This window comes from Echinops telfairi, unplaced genomic scaffold (genome assembly GCF_000313985.2).
Source record: "Echinops telfairi isolate 266 unplaced genomic scaffold, ASM31398v2 ScPeMD7_9;HRSCAF=40, whole genome shotgun sequence".
Classification (NCBI taxonomy): Eukaryota; Metazoa; Chordata; class Mammalia; order Afrosoricida; family Tenrecidae; genus Echinops; species Echinops telfairi.
Genome location: NW_022103906.1, coordinates 74113950 through 74138101, shown reverse-complemented (window position 1 = coordinate 74138101; position 24152 = coordinate 74113950). Strand labels below are relative to the sequence as shown.

Genomic DNA, 24152 nt, shown 5'->3' with positions numbered 1-24152 from the left:
GCTGATGGCCGCGCTGAGGGCGGGGCGGGGTGCTGGCTGGAGCCTCCCAGCATGGCGGGCTTTGGGGGGCATTCGCTGGGGAACAGGACCCCTGTTGACCCTTGACCTCCGGGCTTTGCTGACGTCAGCAGCTTCGGCCCTCCAGGCCCGGAAGACGTGTGGGACCCCCAGTCCCCGGGCCCGACTGTCTGCAGGGGTTCCTGATCCCCGGGCATGTCTGCCGCCGGGGACCCGGGCTGCCCGGGCACAGTGGACCGCGGAGATCCCCGGTCCCGGGACCCGGGAGGCCTCGGGGACCCGTCTGCGCATGTGGCTGGCGGTGGCGCTGGGCGCTGGGGGGGCTGTGCTGCTGCTGTGGGGCGGGGGTCCCCCGGCGGTCTTCGCCGCCGTCTCTGGCCCGCCGCCCTACTCTCCCCGGAGCCGGTACAACTTCATTGCAGACGTGGTAGAGAAGACCGCACCGGCCGTGGTGTATATCGAGATCCTGGGCCGGTAACGGCGGGGTAGCCCGGGAGGCCTCGGAGCCGTGGGCCGGAGGGTCAGAGCCTCCAGACACCCTTTCCCCCTCTCCAGACACCCTTTCTCGAGCCGCGAGGTCCCCATCTCAAATGGCTCAGGATTCGTGGTGGCCGCGGATGGACTGATCGTAACCAATGCCCACGTGGTGGCTAACCGGCGCCATGTCCGTGTGAGGCTGCCCAGCGGCGACACGTATGAAGCCGTGGTCACAGCTGTGGATCCTGTGGCTGACATCGCTACCCTGAGGATTCAGACCAAGGTGGGGGTCAAGGTAGGCCCGGGCTGACTGAGCTGGGAGTTAGCGCCCATCCCCAGCTAACAGGTGTCGTGCCTTCTTCACTCTGCCCTAGGAACCTCTCCCCACACTGCCTCTGGGACGCTCGGCCGACGTTCGGCAAGGGGAGTTTGTTGTTGCCATGGGAAGTCCCTTTGCCTTGCAGAACACTATCACCTCCGGCATTGTCAGCTCCGCCCAGCGCCCAGCCAGAGACTTGGGATTACCGCAAACCAACGTGGAATACATCCAGACTGATGCCGCTATCGATGTGCGTTCCTGTGGCCAGCGGGGAAAGGGGCGGGAGGGAGGCTGTGTGGTGCAGACAGACACCTGCTCAGCTGGGACACGTGGTGGGCGGGCTGTAAAGAGTTATGTAAACCAGGGAGAGGGGAGCATTTGGAGAGTGTCTACACCCTAGTTCTGCCTCGGGACCCCAGCATTTCTTCCATGTTCTCTCCTTGTCCTACAGTTTGGGAACTCTGGAGGCCCTCTGGTTAACCTGGTGAGTGGGAGCTCTTCTAAGGATCCTGGCCCTAGGTCTTTGTAGGAAGGGCGGATCTTCCCTATTTCTGGGAGGTTTGGTCAGGTTTCTGAGCAGTCTCTTGTTGGCTATTTCCCACCGCCCTGCCAGATCTCCCTAACACACCCTGCTACTCTTGTTCAGGTTCCCCCATCCCCTACTGTTTGTTTGGGCTAGGGGACAGGGGCCTGTGTCCCTGCAGGATGGGGAGGTGATCGGGGTGAACACCATGAAGGTCACAGCTGGAATCTCCTTCGCCATCCCATCTGATCGCCTTCGGGAGTTTCTGCACCGTGGGGAGAAGAAGAGTGAGCCTGATCTAAGGGAGAAGGGTGCTTCTCTAAGTGCTGGGTGGGGAATACAGGAGGGGCCTTCCCTGGGACTTGTTGGGAGAGGGACCTACTGGGAGGAGTGGAGGAGAGAGGAAGGGTGCAGCTAGGTGGGACTCGTTTGTTCCTCTTTAATAGATTCCTGGTTTGGAGGCAGTGGGTCCCAGCGCCGATACATTGGGGTGATGATGCTGACTCTGACTCCCAGGTACGAGAGAGTGTCAGGGGTAGTGACAAGTGGGGCTACCGGTGGGGAACTGACCCCTCGGTTGGGTTTTGTTCTCTCTTTGAAGCCACCTCATACTTGGTGCGGTAAGAACAGCTACTCCCGATCCTCACCTTGACTCTCACCCCACTGCATTACGCACACCTGCGGTCAGATTGACTTTCTCCTGTTACTGCTGTGACTCATGGTCTTCAGCCCACTGACATAGTCAGTGGTCTCTAACTCAGCCTCAAGGCATGCCTCCTGCATCAGTCTGATTTCCTACTGGTTTTGCATACCGCACATACTCTAGTATAAGCTGACCCAAATATCTGCCGAGGCACCTAATTTCACCACAAAAACTGCATTAAAAGTGTGCTGAAAAGCTTGGCTTAAAGTTGAGTACATACAGTACGCTGTTGTTGGTGTGGTCTCCTGTCAGACCCATCTGAGCATAAGTTCTACTGCCTCCTCTCGCAAGACTCTAGGCAGACATTCTCACCGCTGACTTAGCACGGGGGTCCTTTGGAATTAGTTCACGTGCATGCACAGGTTCCCGTCTATCTGCTAGAAGACAGAGGCGAATGAGTGGCTTTTGTGGTTGTAGGACCTAGCACATGCCCTGTCCACAGAGTTGTCAGTGAGTGAGAGAACTGAGCGAGCGAGGTGAGCACGAGAGGGTGGCTAACGTGGCGCTCTGTGGACTTTCAGCATCCTTGCTGAACTACAGCTTCGAGAACCAAGCTTCCCTGATGTTCAGCACGGCGTGCTCATCCATAAAGTCATCCTGGGCTCCCCTGCACACCGGTGAGGGTGAAAGTGCACCTTTGGGATGGTGGGTGCATGTGTACGTCTGTGAAGGCCAGTTGTACACACTTTGCTCACTTTGCCCTCCTCCCTAGGGCTGGTCTGCGGCCGGGTGACGTGATCTTGGCTATTGGGGAGCAGCTGGTTCAAAATGCCGAAGACGTCTACGAAGCTGTTCGAACCCAATCCCAGCTGGCTGTGCGGATCCGGCGGGGGCCAGAGACACTGACCTTGTACGTGACTCCTGAAGTCACAGAATGAACCAATCAGCAAGCCCTCGAGCCTGCAGCTTTGCCTGCCTCCCTGGCCTGGCTCCTCAGGCCTGTCAGCCAGCAGAGGACGGAATGAACCTGTGGGGGCAGGTCCCTCCACCAGGACCAGTCTCTGGGTTCTGAAGACACAAAAAAACTTTTTATATAAAATAAAAATCATACCTAGCGAGCGACATGTTATAGTCAAAACAAGGGGAGAGGGCTGGATTTCCCACCTTCCCCCCACCAGAAGGCTAGAGGTAAGGCTGTATCCCCATCAGAGGGGAGACACTGGGGCTAGCCGTACTGACCCCCCTAGTCAAGATCACTAGCCGCTGCCAGCTGTCCTGTGGGCAGTTCCTTAGGGGCTGGCTGGGGCCGGGCACACTGCCTGTTGGCCGAAGTGGACGTTGAGATTCTCTGCTGGACCGTTCCACATCCACTGCGCCCAGCTCGGGGAGTGCCGTGAGCCTGCTGCCTTCGGGTTCCTGGACAAGCTTGTGAGGTCATGCGGCTGCAGGTCCTGGCTCTTGGGCCAGTGGTGGTTTGCAGAGGAGGGTGGTGGCACTTTAGATGATCTGGTTGTTGGTCTGGCCTGGGTAGCGTTCGAATCTCCTGTTGGCCTCTTCACTGAAGGCATCCCCTGCAGAGTGAATAGGTGGTGTGGGCAGACCGACAGATCGTGGGGCACGGGGCAGGCCCAAGTCGAGAGACTGAGAGGTCCAGGGGGAGATGGGAGGACAAGACAACCCTCCCCCTGCCCCCTCTGAGTTCCCCATCAGATACCGATGTGGCAGTTGTGCACCCAGATGCGGTGACCGTCATATTTGCAGTTACATTTCATCGCGTTGTTGGTGAAGTCACTCTCTGCCACCTCGAAATTTGGGTTGATGACCACCTGCGAGTGGGAGAAAGGCAGCCCCCCAGCTGTGGTCTTCCAATCCAAAGGGTCCCCAGCACCCCTCCCGCTTGTCACCCGGCCAGCTCACAGACCCAGGCACCTGTAGAATGTAGTTTCCTGGCTTGACGTCGGTGATGTCAATCCACTGGCAGTCGATGTCATGTCGGTAGAGGTCCCAGCAACCCACAGTGATGCCCTGCTCGCCAAAGTTGGCGCACTCGTACCTCTTGGAGACATCTGATGGGGCGGCATGAGTCAAGAGAGAGGGCAGGCTGTGGGGCGGCGACCCTGGCGGAGCTCAGGCCCCCACTCACCCTCCTGGCACTCAGTGTCCTCGAGGCAGAAGCTCGCTTTGTGGCCTTCAGCCACCTTGGTGCCGTTGGGGGTCAGAATGTCGTAGTGTGTGAAGATGTCCATGCTGTGGTAATGCCTGTGGGGAGGACGAGAGCATGGTTTCCTTCCTGGCCCACGGCCAGCCCACCTGTGCCCTGGGCCCTTCTACTTGAGCCCTGCCCTCACCCATGGCACTCATGCCACACCCAGGAGTGGCGCCCGGCCTTGGGCCTGAAGTCGGCCCGGCCCACGTTGTGGATCTGGGAGGAGAAGCGGAGCAGGCGCCGGTGGCCGTAGGGCCAGTTGGCCGTGCGGGCCGAGCTGGCCAGGCAGTTCTCCTCGGCAGCGCAGTACAGCATGTGCAGGGGCCGGTCCTCGATGTAGGCTGTCTCCTGCACCAGGGCCGCGTGCAGCAGTAGATCGGAGGCCGCTGCCCCAGGGAGAGGAGGCGCATGTTAGCGAGCACTGCCCAGGAGCAGGTCTGGAGGGCTGCCCCCCAAGTGTGTGAGATGGAATTGTCCCCGGAGAAGGTGTCCTGTCCCAGGTTTCAGCCCCTTCCATCTGTCCGTCCTTCCCAAGGGCTGGCTCAGCCTCCCTCCCTGGTTTGCGGGCCCTCCCCGGCACTCACTCTCAGAGCAGATCACTCCAGCAGTAAAGCGGGTCTCTGCCCTCTTGCAAGTGACGTGGGCACCGTGATGGGCACATTGGTCCAGGGACAGCTCGGTGCCTGTGCAGCGCACGCCACTCATCACCACCTCAGTGACGTTCCCTGAGTCCCAGTACCAGGTCTCCTGGTGGCGCAGGTGTTTCCTTGAGAAACCAGGAGCCAGCCTCCTAGGCCCAGGGCTCATCTCTACAGGCCTCCGCCCCAAACATAGGTTTGGGAGCCAGCAGCCTTGGCTCCCTGCTTCCTACTCACCTGCAGGCCGTGGTTGGCGTAGCCCAAGCCGAGCTGCCTACAGGCCACCATGGCCTCCAGTGTCCCCCAGTTGTCCCCACAGATGAGGCCCCAGCGAGGGGACCCAGGGCCTCCGACGTGCACCTCGACTCGGCCCTCATAGCGGCTGCGGCCCCCGCTGAGACGGATCTGGGGTAGCAGAATGGGGGTGCAAGGAGGGAAGCTATGGGGTGAGTGGTGGAGCCCGGCAGGGGCTGCAGGCGGGGTGGCTGGCGGGCGGGTCAGACTGGCCGACACCAAGGCCGGCTGGGTGGGCAGTGGCCACCTGGGCTGAGAAGGGTGGCGAGACTGACCTTGGCCTCTACCCCAGTGTAGGGCAGGTTGCATCGCACGCCGGCATCCTGGCTGTGGGTGCAGTCCTCGGCAGTGATGTTCCTGTGGGGGCACTTCCAGAGGGAAGGCTCCTGCCCAGAGCACCGCACCTCGCTCAAGTGGATGGCACCCATGCCTAGGGCAGGACAGCAACCCTCAGGAGGATCACGCCCTGCCGGGGTGAACTGGCCCGTCCCCCGCCCCAGGGGAGGGGGCATACCTCCTCCTCCTGGCCCTCCCCCCCACTGCCATTCGCCCTCACCCTGCCCCATGCGGGCTCCACTCAGCGCCTCTCGAGCACTCCCGAAGCCCAGCTCCCGACACACCACACTGGCTGCCTGGAGGTCCCACTTGCGGTCACAGACTGTGCCCCACGTGCCAGACTTCAGGACTTCTACCCGGCCCTCTCCGGGGTGGGAGCCACCCTTCAGGCGCACACGGGCCTGCGGAGGAGGGAGAGGTGCCCAGAGCAGTGACTGGAAATAGCAGTGCCACCCAGGGGCTCCGCCTACCTGGGTGCCACAGGAGTTTGTTTGGGTGGGGGGAGGGCAGGTGTCAGGCCTGCGCGCACCCCCACCCCCACCCCAGGGTTGCTCTCTGATGCAGTGATGTCAGGACTCAGGGCTGTGCTGTGCAAAGGCAGGGCCAGGCTAGGGGCTCCTTCACCTGGGCTGGCCAAGCCCAGAGTCACTGTCACACACCTCCTCCGGAGACTTCCGTGGCGGCGGCTTCTTCTGGCCACTGGATACCGTGTAGAGAGGGCCTGGCACACAGCTCACCACCGCAGGGGACCCCCCAGGGCACCTGATGGTGTCATTGGTGCGGTAGAACTCCAGGGAGCAGAGGGAGAGGTGGGCCTCTGTGCCCACACAGGCCACCCCGTGCAGACCAAACGAGTGTTGCTGCCGCTGAGAAAGTAGTCTGGGGGGGTGGGGGGGGAAGCAGTGGGAGGGGCAGTAGAGTCAAAGAATGCTCCTCTTCTTGGCCCACAAGCCTCCCCCCATTCCATTTCTCCCCACCCCCCACCTCTCGTGACCACTCTCCCTGTCCCTCCTCCTCTAAGTTTCCCTCCGAAGAGACAATGGAAACGCCTAGTCTCTGAGCTAAAAGAACCGCCGGCTGCCCAGCCTGGGCTTCCCCCTTGGCGACAGAGGAGCCCTGCGGGAAGGGTGGCTGGTCCATGGGCCTGTGGAGACCGTGTCCCCAACGTTTCCGGCTGCCGGCCCTGACGGGTAAGGCAAGGGGGGCTGGAGCTGCCGGCCCCCCAAGCTTGCCAGCAGAGTGGCTGACACAAACAGGAAGCCCGAGTCGCCAGTGAAGCCCGGACCGGGAGCGAATCTGGCATCTAGATGCTTCGCCCAGGAGGCCCGCGCACGAGACAGGCGGAGGGAGCGGCCGGCCGCGGGCAGGAAGCGACCGGAGCAGGAGCAGCACGGCAGGGCAGACCCAGTCCGGAGAGGGAGGGCCGCGGGATAGCACGATGACCGCTCCGCCCGCAGGCCCGAGCCCAGCCAGGTCTTCCTCTCGGTCAGCGCGCACCCATCGCAGAAAGAACTTCCCGTTCACCACCGGAGCAGGAAAACGGCGCGGATACAGCGATGTCACCGCTTGGGAATGCCGCGAAGAGGCCTTGCTTATCAACACCAGCAGAACAAGAGGTTGCAGGGGGTCTACGGATGGGGGATTCCATCCTCAGAATGGTGGCGGGCTCACGAGGCGGACTTTGTGGGGAACCATGGCGAGATGCACCCATCACTTCGTGGGGGGGGGGGAGGACGGAGGGCGATGAGGACTTCAAGCCACTGGCTAGGGAGACTTTGGTGAAGGAAACGGCTGGGCAGAGCCGGGAGCCCTTCCAGAATATCTTTGCAGAAGCTCAGGAGGGATGGGCTCTGAAGAGCAAGGGAATGAGGGGCTCTTCCAGGTCCTGTTTGGCTGAGAGTCAAAGTCCGAGGCCACCCCAGGAAAGGGGCATGCAGTGTGCACATGAATGGAGGAGGGCCATGTTCGGGAAAGATGCCCATGAACTTGAAGTGCACTGAGAGAACCCCCAAACCCAGAGCTCCTTTGAAAGCGCCTGAGGAGAAGACCGGAGGATGAGGGACACAGGAGATGGCTGGGTGCCCCTGAAACATGCCGAGAAGACAAATTCGCGGAGAAACCCCGGTCACTGCTGAAGAAGTCCCCAGGAGACGCTGCAGGTGACAGCTGCCCTGCGATGTCATGCCAGAGGCACCACCCGGTGAGAAGCCTGCCTCCCACTCCCTGAGTTCTGAAGGACCCTTAGGGAATGGAGAGGCGAATTGTGTCGTTGGGCAGAGAGGCAGGGTGCCACCGCCAGTGGGGTTCCGAAGGGGGCTCTGAGTTTCACCTCCGTCTCAGTACACTGGCAGCACTTACTTCAACACAGCCAATAAGGGGAGGGTGCGACACTGACCCCTAGAGCAGTGTCCTCAACCTTCCCCATGCCGCGACCCTTCCACACAGTTCCTCATGTGGTGCTGACCCCCGAGGCATGCAATTATTTTCATTGCTACTTCATTACTGTTGTTTTGCTACTGTTATGAATTGGGCGACCCCTGTGAAAGGGTTGTTTGACCCCCAAAGGGGTCGCGACCTATAGGTTGAGAACCACTGCATTAGGCAGACCTGGCCGCTTGGAGTGGAGGCAGGCCAGACATCTGAAGGAGAAACATGGCAGAAGACCTACTAGAGTTCACTGTGGGACGAGAGAGGCTCACATGGAATAAGGGCAGTCCGTGGATGTGTGTGTGTGGTGTGCGAGTCTGTATGGTGTGTATAGTGTGGTGTGTGTGTGTATGCTGTGTGTATGGTGTGGTGTGTGTGGGGGTGTGTGTGGGTGTGTGTATGGTGTGGTGTGTATATGCTGTGTGTGTGTGCTGTGTGTATGATGTGGTATGGTGTGTGTGTGTGTGTGTGTATGTATGCTGTGTGTATAGTGTATATGGTGTGTGTATGTGTGATTAAATCTGGAACAAACATCTCCCCAGAGTGGAACCTAGGGGTCAGCATGACTCAATGTTTCCGTAAATGAGCTGGAAGTTGACCAGTGACAGCGGTGCCCTCCCCTCTGTTGGACCCACTCCCGGGCACACGGTAGCATCCCCCAACCTCACAGTTCAGCGCCGCCATCGCCATCTCGCCCCCCGCTGCCCAGCAAGAACTCAATTTACCTCTTGATTGGCCCCCTGCCTGCTCGGGGTTTGGGTTTGACTTTTAGCTTGGTGGCTGGTCTGGAAAAAGCAGAAACACGTTGATGGGAGAGGGGTGAAGCAGGCGGGTCAGGCAGGGTGGAAGGCTGTGTTGTGGAAAACACCATCCTGTCATCCAGAGGGCATGAGGGGTGGGGGGTGGGAGGGATGCAGGCAGGTGAGGAGTTGGAGGAAGGCGCCGGAATGCATGCGGGTGGCTGAGAGCCGAGTCCACCATGAGCATAGACGCCTCTCCTCAGCCTTCCCTACAGTCCTGCCGCCTTGAGCTCCCGAAGAGCAAAGTCCAAGCCCATCCCAGGTCCTACCCCCCTGTCCCTGCCCCCCTGGGGTGACCCCTCCCAGGCCGGATCCCGACCTCCTCAGTTTGGGTTCTGGGATGGACGTGGACAGGCTACCATCCATCCATCCACCTCCTGAGGCCACAGGGCGAGCAGGAGGCCCCGGGGCTCTTGCCCATTACCTTCCCAGGGGCTTGGGGTGTCGGGCTCGGGCCGCTCTCTTCCCCAACTTTCTGTGAGGATAGAGAACAGTAGAATCAGGATCCGCCTGGACCCAAGGTGGGAAAGGACACAGGGCGGAGTTCTTTCCCAGCAGCCTGAAGGGCTCTGGCGGACAGGATACGATCATATCAGATACTGTAAGGCCCCACCCCTCACAGACCCTGTACCAGACTCACAGAAAGCAGGCCACGGGCGGATGAAAAGAAGGAAGGACTCCTGGGCCCAGTATTCCCGATGAGTCTACACTTTAGAGGGTGGGAGGAGCCTGGGGGAGGGCGGTTAAGATTGTGAGGAGGGCCAGACTGTCAATCTAGCAGAGAGAACTAGCCTGGCCAAGACCAGAAGGCTGAGCGCATCTTTGGTTCCGGGGAGGTCCTCTAGCTTCCTGGTATTGTCGAGGCCTGAGGGAGTGGCTCAGGACCAGGGGCCAAGGTTGTCTTCCCCAGGAATGAGACTGTTACCTTGGTTTAACAAGGGAGCCTGCTTGGGATGACAGCACCCCTTGCTCTGATGTGGTGATTCATAGACTATGCTAATTTCCCATAATTACTTCCAGGGAAAGAGATTCTAAAGCTGTCAATCTTTTTAACTGGCCTACACAAATCAACCGAGTTCAAGAGGATGCTGTTAAGGCCAGTGTCTCCATCTTCAGTCTGTTTCTCTGGTCATTCTCCTTGTAATTTTGAAGACTTTAATTAAGTACGGCCCTTTGTCCTGTCAACTCTTTCTAGCCAGCTGCAGAGCTCACCTGGCCATTTGTACAATTTTATGGAAGGCCTTGCTATCCTTTTAGCGATTCTTTTTCTTTGTACACAGTCCTGCTCTGTTTTCTCTTGAGGATTAAGATCTTCAGAGTATATAGTATCCTGTGTGCAGATGCACTAACACACACACACACACACACACACACACACACACACACGTCACATTGCTTGGTATTTCCTGCCCTGACTTCTTCCTGAGGATGTATTTTGTGCATATAGTTGGCCTTTTTGCCAAAATATCCACTATGGTCCACATTCTAGCAAAGGGTCTCCAATCACCCCGGGCCCATTTCCTGAGACAGCACTGAGAGTGGGGACCTTTCTTCTTATACAGACAGTGTAAAACTTCCTCTCCAAATGCCTTTTATTCAGACGTGCCTGACGAGAAATATACTTGGCACGCTCTGTCCCCAGCGAGGCCAGAAAGACCATCTGGATCTCTAGAGAAGTCGTCAAAAGAACGTCATCAGATTATCTGGAAATGTAGATGTCCCTCTTCTCTAAGTCACTTGAAGGCTCTCAATTTACACGTCTTCATTCACAGCCTGGCTCACCTTCCCCTCCCACTTGTGCCTCCAACCATCGGACGAAAACTGACCTCCCTCGGCACATCCTGCGGGCTCCTTCCTTCGACCTAAGGCCATCCCTCTCTCTCTCTCTCTCTCTCTCTCTCTCTCTCTCTCTCATATACAACATCTCCTTCTTGATACAATAATTTTCAAACACCCCCCACCACCTCCAAAAACAAACCAAACTCATTGCCAAATGAGTCTACTTTGACTCTTAGTGACTCCGTAGACAGAGCAGAACCATGCCTGTGGGCTTCCAAGACGGCGACGCTACAGGAGTCGACAGGCTCGTCTTTGAGGCAGGTTCAAATCCTTCCTAGAGCCCTCTCTCTCTCTCTCTCTCTCTCTCTCTCTCTCTCACACACACACACACACACACACACACACACACACACACTCATCTCACATTGCTTTTCCTTTTCACAGCAGCGTTTCCAAAGGCAGTGTCGGCACCTCCATCTCCATACCCTCTCCTCCCAGGCCCGCCCCGCCCCGTCCCTTTACACTAGGCTGATGCATTGCAAGGGAGACATGACAGTCCTCTCTCACAGACCTCTCAGAGCCGGGAACCTGCTGTCGCCCTGGTCTCCTTCCCTGCTCTCGGCATTCCCGTTTGGGGAGGGAGCTCGGGCTCAGGCGTCCTCCTCTCGCACACCCCTGGGCTGGACATTGTCTCCTTTACATCCCCCAGAAGCCTGAGCAGAGGCCTCGACACGTTCTCCTTCCTCCGCTTTCCACAGCAGTCTCTACCTGAGGCCGGTGGTGTCCATTAGGCTTCCCTGCTGTCTTCAGACTGACCCATTCGCTCTGGCCATTCTCCCACCCGCAGCCCCAGGAAAGCACCACAAGGGTTTCCCGGTTCTTTGAAGATAAAGACCCAGATCCTCAGCAGGATCTGTAAGGCCTGATGGGATCTGGTGCCCAAATTGCCTGGCCCATCATTTACACGTCTTTGTGTTCTCCACCCCTTGCCGGGTGCTGGGCAGGCCATTGGGAGTTCTAGAATGAGCTGTCAAGCTAGAAGCGTGAATTCTGAAATAGCCCTTAAGCTCCCAGAGCCTCCATTTCCTTAGCTGCAAAAGAGCAGTAGAGCAAATGGCTCGATGATCTGTCCAGTACTTTCTTTACCTAAAACTCTAGATTGTGGAACCAGCCAAACAGCTTTTAACATGGTGACTATAGTGGGCCCTGCTTTGCTCAGCCCTGTAGCTCTGACTTCCCCTCAAAGTTGCCCGATGTGTTGTTCTTTCTCTAGGTAGACCTGTTCCTATCATGCCACCGTCCTTTTGATTTTTATAACCTCTGAGAATGCCCCTACGGTAAGGTGACCAGATGTTAACATTGATAAAGCGGGACACCATTGATAAAACTCATATCCTGGCGAAACAGCCACATGGCAGCCGAAAACCGTATACCCAACTTGTCGTGCATTCTTTCCAAAAATTGGGACTTTTTAAAAACACCGTAGGATGTGGGAAAAATTGTTAAAAATCGGGACTGTCCTGCCCAAAGTGTGACGTCTGGTCACCTTACCCTATGGACTAAGCTGACCTGTGAAAGAAGATCAAGAACATATTCCATCACAGACTCTCCCCCCGGCCACGCCCCAAACAACAACAACAAACAACCACACATAAAGAGACCTGTACTGCCATTGAGTTGATGCCCACGCTCTAGGACCCCATAGGACAGGGTAGAACTGCCCTTGTGGATTTCTGAGACTGTCACTTGTTAAGGAAGCAGAAAGCCTCTTCCAGGAACCGCTGGTGGTTTCAAATTGCTGACTAGGCTCCTAGGACCCCCAGCACCCCACCCCCCCCAACGCACACACTAAGAATGACCACGATACTGTAATACAATACAGTGGACCTGTGAGAACAGCAACTGGATGATCTCTTCACAGCTGCTGCCACGAGCACTGATTGTGGAGCCACGCCAGATAATATCCTTGATAACTTCCACCTTTTCTCCATTTAGCATAAGGTTACTTATTGGTCCGATTGTGAGGGTTTTAGTCTTCCTTACATGGAGTTGTAACCCATGCTGAAGGCTGCAATCCTGGATCTTCATCAGCAAGTGCTTCAAGTCCTCCTCACTTTCAGCAAGCAAGGTTGTGTCACCTGCATGCCGCACATTGTTAAGCCTTCCTCCAACCCTGACGCCATATTCTGCTTCATATAATCCGGTTTCTCTGATGATTTGCTCAGCATTTAGATTGAACAAGTAGGGTGAGAGGATACAATCCTGACACACACCTTTCCTGATATTAAACCGTGCAGTATGCCCTTTGTTCTGTCCCACAACTGTCTCTTGATCCAAGCATAGGTTCTAGAACACTTTCTTGTTAATGAATTCCCCTTCTTCTCTAGGTTAGTCATAGTTCATTATGGTCCCTACAGTGCAATGCCTCTGCATAGTCAACGAAACACAAACAAACATCTTTCTGGTAGTCTCTGCTTTGAGCCAAGATCCATCCGACATCAGCAATGCTATCCCTTGTTCCACGTCCTCTTCTGAATCCAGCCTGAACTTCTGACAGCTCCCTGTCAATGAACTGCTGCAAACGTTGTTGGATGATCTTAAGCAAAATTTAACTTGTGTCCAATACCAATGATAACCTTCTACAGTTTGAGTGTTCTCTTGGGTCACTTTTCTTTCGAATGGGCCAGGGAGCTGTCTTCCAAATTTCCTGGCACAGTTGAGTGAGGAATTCCAGTGCGTCTTCAGCTTTCTGAAACATTTCAATAGGTATTTCTTTGATGCCTGGAGTCTTGTTTTAGGCTACTATGTGGTTTGAACTTTTTCCTTCAGTGCCCTTGGTTCTTGCTCATATGCTACCTCTGGAAATGGGAGACTGTCAACTAGGTATTCTGTGTATTCTTTCCATCTTCCCTTGAAGCTTCCTGCACCATTCAATATTTTGCACAGAGAAACTTTCCAAATTGTAATTTGGGGCTTGAGTTTCTCTCAAGTTCTGTCAGTTTCTGATTTGCAGAGTGCATTTTGTTTTTTCCTAATTCTAGAACTTTGCACATTTTGTTATAATATTTGGCTTTGTCTTCTCAAATTGCCCTTTGAAATGTTCTATTCAGCTCCTTGATTTCATCCTTTCTTCCTCTTGATTTAGCTACTCCATGAGTAAGAGCAAGCTTCAGAGTCTCTTCTGACATCCACTTTGATCTTCTTTCTTTCCTGTCTTTTAAATGACCTTGGCTTCCTTCAGAAAGGATGCTCTTGATGTCCTCCCATGGCTCATCAGGTCTTCTGTCATTAGTATTCAATGCCCACATCTGTTCTTGAAATTCAGGTGGGATAGACTCACGGTCGTATTTTGACTCCTGTGGACTTGTTTTAATTTTCTTCAGCTTTACATATGAACTTACATATGAGTAACTGATAATCTGTTTCATAGTTGGTCTCTGGTCTGGGCTTAGCTGCTGATATTGAGCTTCTTCATCATGCTGATTTATGGTGACCCTATAGTACTGACTGCGCCTGTGAGTTTCTGAGACTGTAACTCTCTACGGAATTAGAAAGGCCTGTCTCAATCCCTCAGAGTGGCTGGTGGTTTTGAACTGCTAACCTTGCCATTAGTAGTCCAATGCTTCACCACTATACTGCCAGGGGTCTGTATAGAGTCACAGTGAGTCAGCAGAAATTCAACAGCAGCGGGTTTGGTTTTAATTTTCTCCCAAGTCACCCTCCATCCATCCATTCCTCTTCTCTGCTGCCACTCTCCTAATCAACTTCACCTTTATAAAAAACTCGACTGATGTCACTGCACTGCAAATGCTCCCAACACGTCACCATCACCTTTCCCTTTCTTTACTTGGCTTTCAGGAGACACTAACCACTGAAATGGTCTGCCTGCCTCCACCTGTCCCCTACCACACAGTAACAAAGCAGGCAGAGCCCCCCCTTTAACCATGGAAGTCAGAGGTCAGGCTTCTGTTCCCAGCCTGAGTTTCCTTTATCTCAAAGAGAGTAAAAGGCAAAGTCTCTACACCATCTGCTTCCCCATTCTTTCCCCATCACCTCCCATCAGCCCCCTCCCCCATGCTCCCCTGCTCACCCAGCTCCAGCTACAATGGCTTCAAGGAGTAGGACAAGAATGCCTTATCCCAAGAGGTCTTCATTTAGGATCCCTCTTAATGGAAATTCTTGCCTAGATGCCCGAATAGCTTGCCCCCATCTTATTTAACTCTTTTATCAAGTGACATCTCCTCAGAAAGGCCTCGGCTGATCACGCTACTAAAAAGCAATGTTCTACAGCTTACTTTGGTGAGTAGCAACTGGGATCTTACAAGGTCATAAGCAGCCATCCAAGGTGCAACTATTGGTCTCTCTCTGTCCTCAAGAAAGACACATGATGAAAGCAGAGGGCACATGGAAGCAATTAATCCAATGGGCGGAGGGACCCAGCCAACATCAGTCACCATGGCCCTGAGGCCAGAGGAACTAGATGGTGCCCAGCCAACACTGCCAACTGCTCTGAAAGGAATCCCATAAGGTCCTGCATAGAGTGGCACAAAACTCCGAATTTTAAAACACGTTTACTGGTCAGAGAGTAACTGGGAGACCTCTCAAAACTATGGCCCAGAATTACTCTTCTGACTTGGATATGAACTCAATTTCCAGCCAAACAATAGACAGGCTACAAGGGGAACAGTCACGTTAGTGGGTGGACACACCTCAGAGTAACCAACCACCTGCAGTGATCAGAGGAGCAGCACTTACCCAAGACAAGGTTCTGCAGGGTTTGGGAAGCAGGAGGATTGAAAACAGGGAGCACAGGGAGGGACTAATGCTATCGGGAGGGAATAGCAATGAATGATGCATGAAAAACGCATGACTTATTGAATGGAACACTAATGATCTGCTCTGTAAACCTTCGCCCAATTCACACACACACACACACACACACACACACACACACACACACACGAAAAACAAACTGTAGTCCTCTCTATTTCCTAACCTCCTTTCTGCTTGATCTTTATCCAGTGCACTCCTTCTATCACCATTGTGTCATTTTACTACTTTATCTTCTTCATAGTCTGCTTCTCTGGTCCGTGAGTTCGGGGACTCACCTCACCGGTGAGTTCTCTAGTGTCTGCAGAAATGACTGGCATGTACTCGGCACTCAGTGAGCAATGAAATGAATGAACAGCTGCACCTTTGTGCGAGAGGAGGAGCAGCGCTTCTGCTCCGTAAAGGCTTACGGCTCGGAAACGCACAGGGGCGGTTCTACTCCGTCCTATAGGGTCTCCGAGACTTGGAAGCGATGGGAGCTTCAGCTGCACCTTTGTCAACGTGGTTTCCGTCACTGGGAATGCTCACTGTATTTCAAATCAGCACAGAGGAATACAGCCGAGACAGATGGCGGCGAAGGAGCACATGATTGCTGGAAAGCAGTTTGTGCGGTTAGACTGGGTAAAGTTTGTTCCTTTGGGACAGAAAGGGCTTTTAGATGTGTCTCGGGCCTTCCAAAAGAGAGACGAAGGATTCCAATGTGCAGATAAGAAAGTTATACTCTGAAATATGTTACTAAACAGAAAGTTTGTGGAACTTAGGGAAAATGATAATCCTTAGAACCCTCAAAGGATACTAAAAAGAAGCTCAGCCAAATCACCACTCTTTCAGGGTTTGCCAGGAGTAGTAGCCGGAAGGCCAGGGAGGGTGAGGAAGGAAGCACATATGGATGTTAGCCACGCCGTAGCAGCAGCTCCCACGCGTCACTGTAGGTGAGATGGGGACATGTGCTACATCGTTGTGCTTCCCACTGGTACACACACACGTATTTTCCAGCTGCTGATGAAGAGATTTGATGTAAATCTAGAAGAAAAGCTTTACAAAACAAGCTACGTTTCCGTTTTAAATATTCCGGCCATTTTAACAGTGACTTTAAGGGCGCCAGCAGGCACGGTTAAGTCAGTGGAGCCGAGGAAAGAGGCAATGGCGGCAGAAGCAAGACCAGGTCCGGTTCCAAACAGGACTCTGTCTCCAGATCAAGAGCAGGGGAGGGTCTCACGTGGTCGAAGGTCATCACAAGTTCCTCTGAGCAGCACGGTGCTGCCTCCACAGAAAGGCAATGCCAGTGCCAGCCACACACCAACCAACGGAGAGCCTTTCCCCTGTGCTATGCCCTGGCCAAACACACACTGCACCGGGCAAATCTGCCGCACAAGATCTCTTCCAAGTGTTGAAAAGCGAAGAGGTTGCTTTAAGGACTCAAGGGCTCCTGACCCAAGCCAGAGTATCTTCAGTGGACTCAGCATGCAAGTGAAAGTTGGACATTGAGGAGGAAGACCAGAGAAAAATGGAAGCATTTGAACTGCAGTGCTGGCTAAGAGTAATGAAAGTACCATAACTGCCAAAAGGACAAACAAGTCTGTCTGGGAAGAAGCACAGCCAGGATGCTTCTTGCAGGCCAGGATGGGGAGACTTGGTCTCACGTACTTCGGACGTGTGGTCAGGAGAGACCCGTCCCTGGAGAAGGACGTCCTGCTTGGTCAAGCAGAGGGGCAGCGAGACAGAGGAAGGCCCTGGACACGATGGATGGACACAGTGGCTGCAGCGATGGGCTCCAGCCTAAGAACGACGGTCAGGACGGCACAGCACTGGGCGGTGTTTCATTCTGTTGTACACAGGCTCACTATGAGTCGGAACCAACTGGATGACACACAACAACAACAACAATTGCCGTAATCGGGCCACAGCTGGGGGAGCACATCAATGTCAAGAGGTCTTTCCTATCACAGAGGTCTAGTTAGGAAAGTCTGAAGAATCTAAGCATTCTTAGCATGCAGAATGGAAGTTGACAGGCAGGGTAAAGATTTCCGAATATCTGCCTGGCTCTCAAAGGCTCATGGGGCCTTGAGATCACCAAGTTAGGACGCACAGGAGAGCAAGACATTGGGTGCACAGCACCGTCCAGCACAGTGATCCGTAGCTGGAAGGTGGCTGTGCACCAGAGCAGGGTCTGGGGCATTCTGGAAGAAACTGCCAGGGGCCTGCTGGGGCTCACAACCTGGAGCCTGGGCTGGGCGGAGGGCCGGACCACCTGCTCCTTTCTTGGGACTGGGGCTCTGTGTGGTCACCCAGATGGACATGACAGTGCTCTCAGTGCCCCGGCAGCCAGCCCTGTGATGACCACGCCCAGGCGCCACCTTGGAAGAGCCTTGGCCAAGCTGTGACCAGGACCGCACACGGGGCCACAGGGCCACTCTTGGGCCCACCTTGGCCTCCTACCACCCCCACCCCCTGCCTGTCTCCCGGGCGTGGCCTCTCAAGCTGCTGCCGCTGGCGAATGATGGATCTAGGGCACCATGTAGGGCACGGATCAGTCCGGCTGGTGGCTCGTGAGGGCAGGAACTTCACTGTCCCCTTGGGGAGCCTTTCACGGGCCACGAGAGTCCCTCACTCTCCAGTTCCCATATTCTCCCATGATTCCAGACCCTTGGTGCCCCCAATGCCCTGAACCCTCTCCCTCCAAGGTCTGTTAATTTCTCAATCGAACCCCCCAAACCCAAACTCACTGCCATCGAGTCCAGGCCGACTCACAGCGATTAGTGGTGACCTCTGTGGGTAGTGGCCCAACGACTGGTGCATCCCAAGACACCAGTCCCTTAAAGAGCACCCCGCTGTTGCTTCACCCCGCGCCAGCTGCAGCTCACCTGTAAAAAGCTGTGTTGACTCTCTTTGTGCTTGGGAAGCCCAGCATCCCGCAGACCACGTGGCTGTTGTGGTTGCTCCAGCCTTTGTCACACACTTGTGCCCAGCCTTCCGGGAGCCGAACTTCGACCAGGCCCTCCATCACGGGCAGGGGTCGCCTGCCCCGGCCAACAACGGGTCGGAGCCGTACCTCCTCCACCTGCAGTTGATGCTCCACCTGGGATGAGACCACAGCAGGGGCGTCGGGAACTCAGGGCTGGTTTGCTAACCTTGTCTGGGGCGCGGAGGGACACGCTGTGCTCCAAGAAATGTGCGGGAGGAGCTGAGGAAGGAGGGGCCCCATTTCAGACACCATTAATGTTGGAGGCTAGTAGTTATGCGTGGGGCTGTTAGCCACAGGGCAGCAGTGGAAAGCAGCAGCCGCTCTGCGGGGGAAAGATGAGGCTAACTGAGAAGCCGCAAAGTCCGCATGGAAGAAGCACACCAGCCTGTGTGATCAAGAGGTGTCAGCTATCAGGCATCAGAGACCCAGAATTTTAAAAAATCATGTCAATGTGAATGAGGGGGAGTACGGAGTGGAGACCCAAAGCCCATCTGTAGACAACTGGACATCCCTTTATGGAAGAGTCACAAGGAAGAGGCGAGCCAGTCGGGGTGCAGTATAGCATGATGAAACAGGTAACTTTCCTCTAGTTCTTTAATGCTTCTCCTGTGGGGGGGGCAGGGGGAGGCGCTACCCCTCCTCCCCCACTATCATGACCTCAATCCTACCTTACAAATCTGGCAAGACCAGGGCATGTACACGAGTACAGATAAGAGCTAGAAACACGGGGAATCCAGGACAGATGACCCCCTTAGGACCAATAATGAGAGTAGTAATACCAGGAGGGGAAAAGGGAGGTGGGGGGAGAAAGGGGGAATCGATCACAATGATCTACATATAACCCCCTCCCAGGGGAACGGACCACAGAAAAGTGGGTGAAGGGAGACATCAGTCAGTGTAAGACATGAAAAAAAAAAATTGTAAATTATCAAGAGTTCATGAGGGAGGGATGGAGGGTGGGGGAGGGGAAACAACAAGGAGCTGACAGCAAGCGCTCAAGTAGAAAGAACATGTTTTGAGAATGAAGGTGGCAACAAATGTACAAGTGTGCTTGACACAATGGATGGATGGATGGATGGATGGATTGTGATAAGAGCTGTACAAGCCCCCAATAAAATGATTAAAAAAACGAGAGAGAGAGTGCGTTACAGTGTTGGAAACCCACAGGGGGAGTTCTACCTGTCCTGTACAATCACTGTGAGTCGATGCCTCCGACTCACTGGCAGTGCATTTTTTTGGTTGTTTTGTTTTTGGTTAACTCTGCTTGCACTTATCGCCAGCAAGTGGACTGATGTCCGCCCACAGCTACCCTACAGGACAGGCCCACTGCCCATCCTTCTCTTTCTCCCGTGGAGCAGCTGGTGGCTGGGGGTCCCAACTGCTGCCTTTGTGATTAGTGGCCAACGTATAAGCAAACACACCACTGCCAGGGCTGGTGTGAGTCAGACGGGCTCCATGGCAGCGAGTGTAGCTCTGCTTGACACCAGGGGCACCTCTCAGAGAGGGGTGGTGCTTACAGGAGGCCTCGAAGGAAGAGAAGCAAGTAACCAGGGACAGCAGAGGCCAGGGGAAGATCAGAATGCTCCAGGGTGACCAGGGACGAAGCCAGACAAGTTCCTGAGAAATTTAATGCTAAATCTTGAAACGCTAATGCTAAACTTGGCCTTTATAGCACCCAAGACCTCTATCCTTTGGGACCTCTTCCCAGCCGCCCATCCACCCAAATTATCCCCTGGGGGATACGGAATGTCTTCTCTTCTAGGAGCTCCCCTAACCATATGGAGGCGCCCCCGCCCTCCCTGGGAGGTGTGTGTTTGTGTGTGTGAACCACAGACCTCGATGACATTGGAGTCTGAGAAGCCAGGGAGGCGCTGCTCCTTGCAGATGACCCCCGCGTCCTCGTCGTGGGTACAGTCACTGTTCCCCCAGCCCCGGGAGGTGCACTCGCTCACGCTCTGCTCCGTCCCACGGCAGCTGATGTTGTCCAGCCAGATGCGGCCTTTGGAGGTGGAGATGAAGGGAGAGAGAGTTGGAGAGGTAGAATGGGGATGGGTGGGTGGGTGGGTATCGACTTTGGGGGGCTGTTGAGCCTTGAGGTGTCACATCTGGCCAGAAGGAGTCGAGAAGGGGTCAGGAGTGGGAGGGGGCATGGGAGGGATGGAGGGAAGCCACGGAGGGTTGGCAGGACTGCTGTCCGTGTATTTTAGAAAGCGAGAGGCCGCATGGATGCTGTGATTCATTCTTATTCTCGGGTGGTATAGCTACAAGGCACCAAGCACTGTTGTGGACCAGGCATTTGGCAGGCTCTGTACCCACACGACCATCTTGGAACAGCCCTGCCAGGAAGATATTGCCACAGGTTGGTGTCAAGAAAAGGGGCTTCAGAGAAGCTGAGCAAGGAACATAAGCACACGCCGCCACACAGCTGCGTGTGTTTGGGGGGTTTAGGACCTGGAGCCGTCTGCGAGACTGGGAAAGCAAGGGTGGCTTCACGTCAGCCGCACAGGGCCCTACAGAGCTGCCCTGCCGGGACGGCCATGACATCTTCTGCCTGAACCAGCTTGAAGGTCATTAGCTTCTTCTCAGAACCGCAGCGGTCTTCTGCCAAGGTGCAGGGACCCTTCCCGTAAGACACAACGGGGCTTTTCCTGTTTCTGCTGGCCACTTACCTGCAGGCGGTCCTGGTAACCACCAGAAAGTGCTTGTGACTCTCTCTGACTTTCCCCTGAAAGGTCTGAGTCAGACCTTTGAGGCTGTCCAGAACCAGCTCTCAGTCACATGGCCTCCCCAAGTAAAGGCAACCACCAAGGAAGTCATTTCTAAGGCTTTCCCCGCCCCTTTCCCACAGATCAAACATCTCTGGTTTCTCCAGTTATTCCTCTGACATGGGGTGGCTCTCCTCCCAAGCATTTTCATTTTCTAGTAGTGTCTTTTTAAGATGTGCTATGACCAGATACTTGTATGAGCAGTGGGGGATGGGGGTGGGGTGGGAGTTCAATTTCATCCTGCACCAACTTCTGTCTGAGCAATTCTGCCTGGGAGAACTTCCAGGTGTCCGTCAAAATTGTTCTTAAATCACCCCCCCCCCCCAATTTCTCCTAAGCAGCATACTTAGCCTTTCTCAGTTCTGGCTTGTGGGTTTCAGCTCTGGCTTGTAATTTGGTTTTGTTAGCTGCTCTATGTGGGTACCCTTCTGCCTTCGGGACATCTGGACACCATTTACCTGCTCTTAGCCTCTCAGGGGACAAGCTGTGCTTAACTCCCTTTGTGCATGGCTTTGTAGAATCCTATTTGTGCAGAAGAAAAAACCCTACAGAGCATCGGTCATTTTTGCCCATGGGGCCTCTGGCACTCCTAGAACCTGGGGAGCAGGGTGACTGTGTTGGCCAGGGACAGCCCCCACCCCTCCACCCCCCTCCGTGGTAGATTTTCTTAGTCTTGGTGTCCTGTGTCCCTATGGTTGGGCCAGCCTAGTGCCGAGCAGGCGCTTCCTGGAGATGGCTCACCTGTTCCAGGGCCGTGTTTGGCACTGTGGGTCCAGCCTGTGGCCTCTGTGAAGCCCAGCTCCCGGCAGAGGACGTGGGCAGCCTGCAGCGTGAAGTCATCATCACAAATGGTGCCCCATTCGCCAGCACGCTGGATCTCCACTCGGCCCTCATAGGGCTTCCTGGGGAAGCCGGCCAGCCGGAACCGGAGCCCCTGACTTCCGTTCCTCTTCTCCGGGCCCGTGGGCGGGGATGGAGACCCCAGGCACAAGCTCCACAGCAGGCACAGCTGCAGCCCCCACAGGCTCCACTGCCAACCACTGGCAGGTTGCATGACAACAAAGGCTTGGGTGCCCCGGAGAAAGAGTATTTGTGAGAGAAACTGAGGGAGGCCTAGAGTCTGAGAGGCATGTGATGATATGACACTGAGGAAGACAAGAGACAGGGAGAGAGAAAGATACTGAATCAGGGCGGCAGACATACAAAGTCAAAGAGCCAAGGACTGAGAGACCCAGGCCCAGACTGGGGAGAGGGTCACAAGCGGGAGGGGGGGGGGGAGAGGGATCCAGATATCCTTGCCCCCATGGTAAAACCCTCTGAAAACCCTCACAATCAGTTGTCTCTTCCCACCATGTCCTTACCCAGTTCTGTCATCACCACCTCCAATACCCCTACTCTCTGGCCTGACAGACTGAGAGCTGATAGGAAGACAGAGGGCAGACCAGGAGTCAGCGCATGGTCAAAATAAAGAGCCTCAGAGCCTCAGCCTGAGCTCCTGGAGTCCCACAGCAAGCAAGACCCAGACAGACAGGATGTCGGAGGAAGGGAGAGTGTGGGAATGGAAGGGAAACGAACAGAAGGAGACTATGGGGGAGTGAGACACCCTGAAGGTGGACCGAAGCTGAACGGGAGGGTGCCAGGCACACAGAATTAGGGAAGGAGAGAGAAGGATGCAGGCGGGCCACGAGGAAGAGGGAGAGGGATGGACGGGAGGACGGAGCAGGCAGGCAGGCGTAGGAGGTACCCAGATGACCCCATTCAGCCAGTCGGAGAGTGCTACCGATTGTATTGAGAAACAGGCGACAGGGATCCAGGAGACCTCAGCCTCCCTGACTCGGAAGTGGGGAAAGCCCACCCAAGACCACACTGTGAACCCCCAGCACACCCTCCCCACTACTGAATGGCCAAGAGGGGAGTGCCAGGCCTCTAGCTGGGCAGGAGATGGGGTGGGGTTGCTGGAGCTCCCAGCCACCGCCTTTGCTGTCACAGCGCAACCAGAGGCCAGGGCTCTGTTCGACCTGAAGCCAAGGCCTGGGCTGACAACAGTCCCTCCACAGTGAGCGAATCCCTGGAGCATGCTACCCGACCCCCCAGATAAACAACTCAACCAGACATCTTTGTTCGGGGGATATTTTGGCTAAAGGTCTCCCAGAGAAGCCCCCCGCCACAGGGTCCTCTCTGGAACATTCTGCACCCCCATCTACCTCCTTTCTGCACTCTGCTAGGGACTCACTCCTTCTGGACAATCGGAAAACCCTCAGTTGGTTGGCTTCCTCTCGACTCCATCCTTTTCCCCTGGTCCCCCCACCATCCTCTCCAACCCCAATCCCCGGCGGGTCTTCTGGTGCGGCAGTGCCTGACTCTCCCTACCTTCAGCCGAGGCCGACCCTAGGGGTTGGGTGAAGCGTCTTGGTCCGGGAGATCAGAACTAGGATTTCCCAAAAAAAAAAAAAAAAAAAAAGTGCTCGGCCAGGGGAGACCAGACCCCCCCACTCCTTGCTCGCTCCTCCTCCGCCCCCTAGAGCCCTCCCACATTCCGCCTTCTCCCTGGATTCCACCCTCGCCAGTTCCCTCCATTTCTCTTCGCCGTCCTCGTCTTCCCCTCCCTGCTGGAACTGGCCGCAGCCGGGCCACCTCCCTCTACGGCCTCCCGCCCTCTCAATGAAGCTTTCTTTGCCCGCAGGTTGGAGGCTGGGCAGCTGCGGCCGGGGAGCTGGACATGCAAGAGGCCGCGGGGCCTCCTACAGGCCGGGGCGGCGGTCCCTGGGGTTCCGGGAAGCCTTCCAGACCCGGCCCTTCCCCCACGTCCCCGGCTGGGCCGTGTCAACAGACCCACTCCGGCCGGCCTGGGCGGGCCCAGCTGGAGGGACGCGGCCACGCGCTCCCCTGGGACCCCTTCCGGGCCCCAGGGTGTCTGCAAGCACTTTCGGGGTGATGTCACGGGCCTTCACTCTGATGTCACGCTTGGCATATGACGTCACTCTCAGTTTCCCCTGGCCCAGGTGCCGGGCGCTTTGGCTGACACCTGAGGCTTTCTCGCGGCGGAGCCTCCCGTGTGCTCTCCCGACGGCCGGGGCTCAGGCCACCCGTTTCACTGGGGGACTCCCCTTTGGGGGTTTTCCTTCACCCCCC

At 55.6% G+C, this 24152-nt stretch overlaps 2 protein-coding genes across 5 annotated transcripts; one reads left to right on the top strand and one right to left on the bottom strand.

The window, feature by feature from the left end:
* The first annotated feature begins 4 nt into the window (after positions 1–4).
* On the top strand, positions 5–3099 carry HTRA2 (HtrA serine peptidase 2). Of its 2 annotated transcripts, XM_004696113.2 has the most exons (8): positions 5–492; positions 574–778; positions 870–1064; positions 1266–1298; positions 1519–1624; positions 1784–1853; positions 2562–2657; positions 2753–3099. In XM_004696113.2, exons 1-8 carry the CDS (start codon positions 5–7, stop codon positions 2916–2918), a joined length of 1359 nt encoding a protein of 452 aa, XP_004696170.1. In that variant the 3' UTR covers positions 2919–3099. The 2 variants fall into 2 exon arrangements, with proteins under 2 accessions (XP_004696170.1, XP_045142599.1); XM_045286664.1 differs by lacking the exons at positions 2562–2657; positions 2753–3099 and adding an exon at positions 2458–2555.
* LOXL3 (lysyl oxidase like 3) lies at positions 3047–23475 on the bottom strand. 3 transcript variants are annotated; one of them, XM_045286661.1, is made up of 16 exons: positions 22382–22409; positions 21762–22165; positions 20091–20254; positions 18155–18369; positions 9106–9156; positions 8607–8666; positions 6114–6333; positions 5675–5855; positions 5394–5548; positions 5062–5229; positions 4771–4933; positions 4329–4572; positions 4124–4239; positions 3910–4046; positions 3695–3806; positions 3047–3551 (listed from the first exon to the last, which is right to left on the bottom strand). In XM_045286661.1, the coding sequence occupies exons 2-16, from the start codon at positions 22072–22074 to the stop codon at positions 3478–3480; spliced, it is 2373 nt and encodes a 790-aa protein (XP_045142596.1). In that variant the 5' UTR covers positions 22075–22165; positions 22382–22409; the 3' UTR covers positions 3047–3477. The 3 variants fall into 3 exon arrangements, with proteins under 3 accessions (XP_045142596.1, XP_045142597.1, XP_045142598.1); XM_045286662.1 differs by lacking the exons at positions 8607–8666; positions 9106–9156; positions 22382–22409 and adding an exon at positions 23391–23475; XM_045286663.1 differs by lacking the exons at positions 5675–5855; positions 6114–6333; positions 8607–8666; ... (3 more) ...; positions 21762–22165; positions 22382–22409 and having other exon boundaries at positions 4771–4952; positions 5394–5483.
* Positions 23476–24152: the final 677 nt, after the last annotated feature.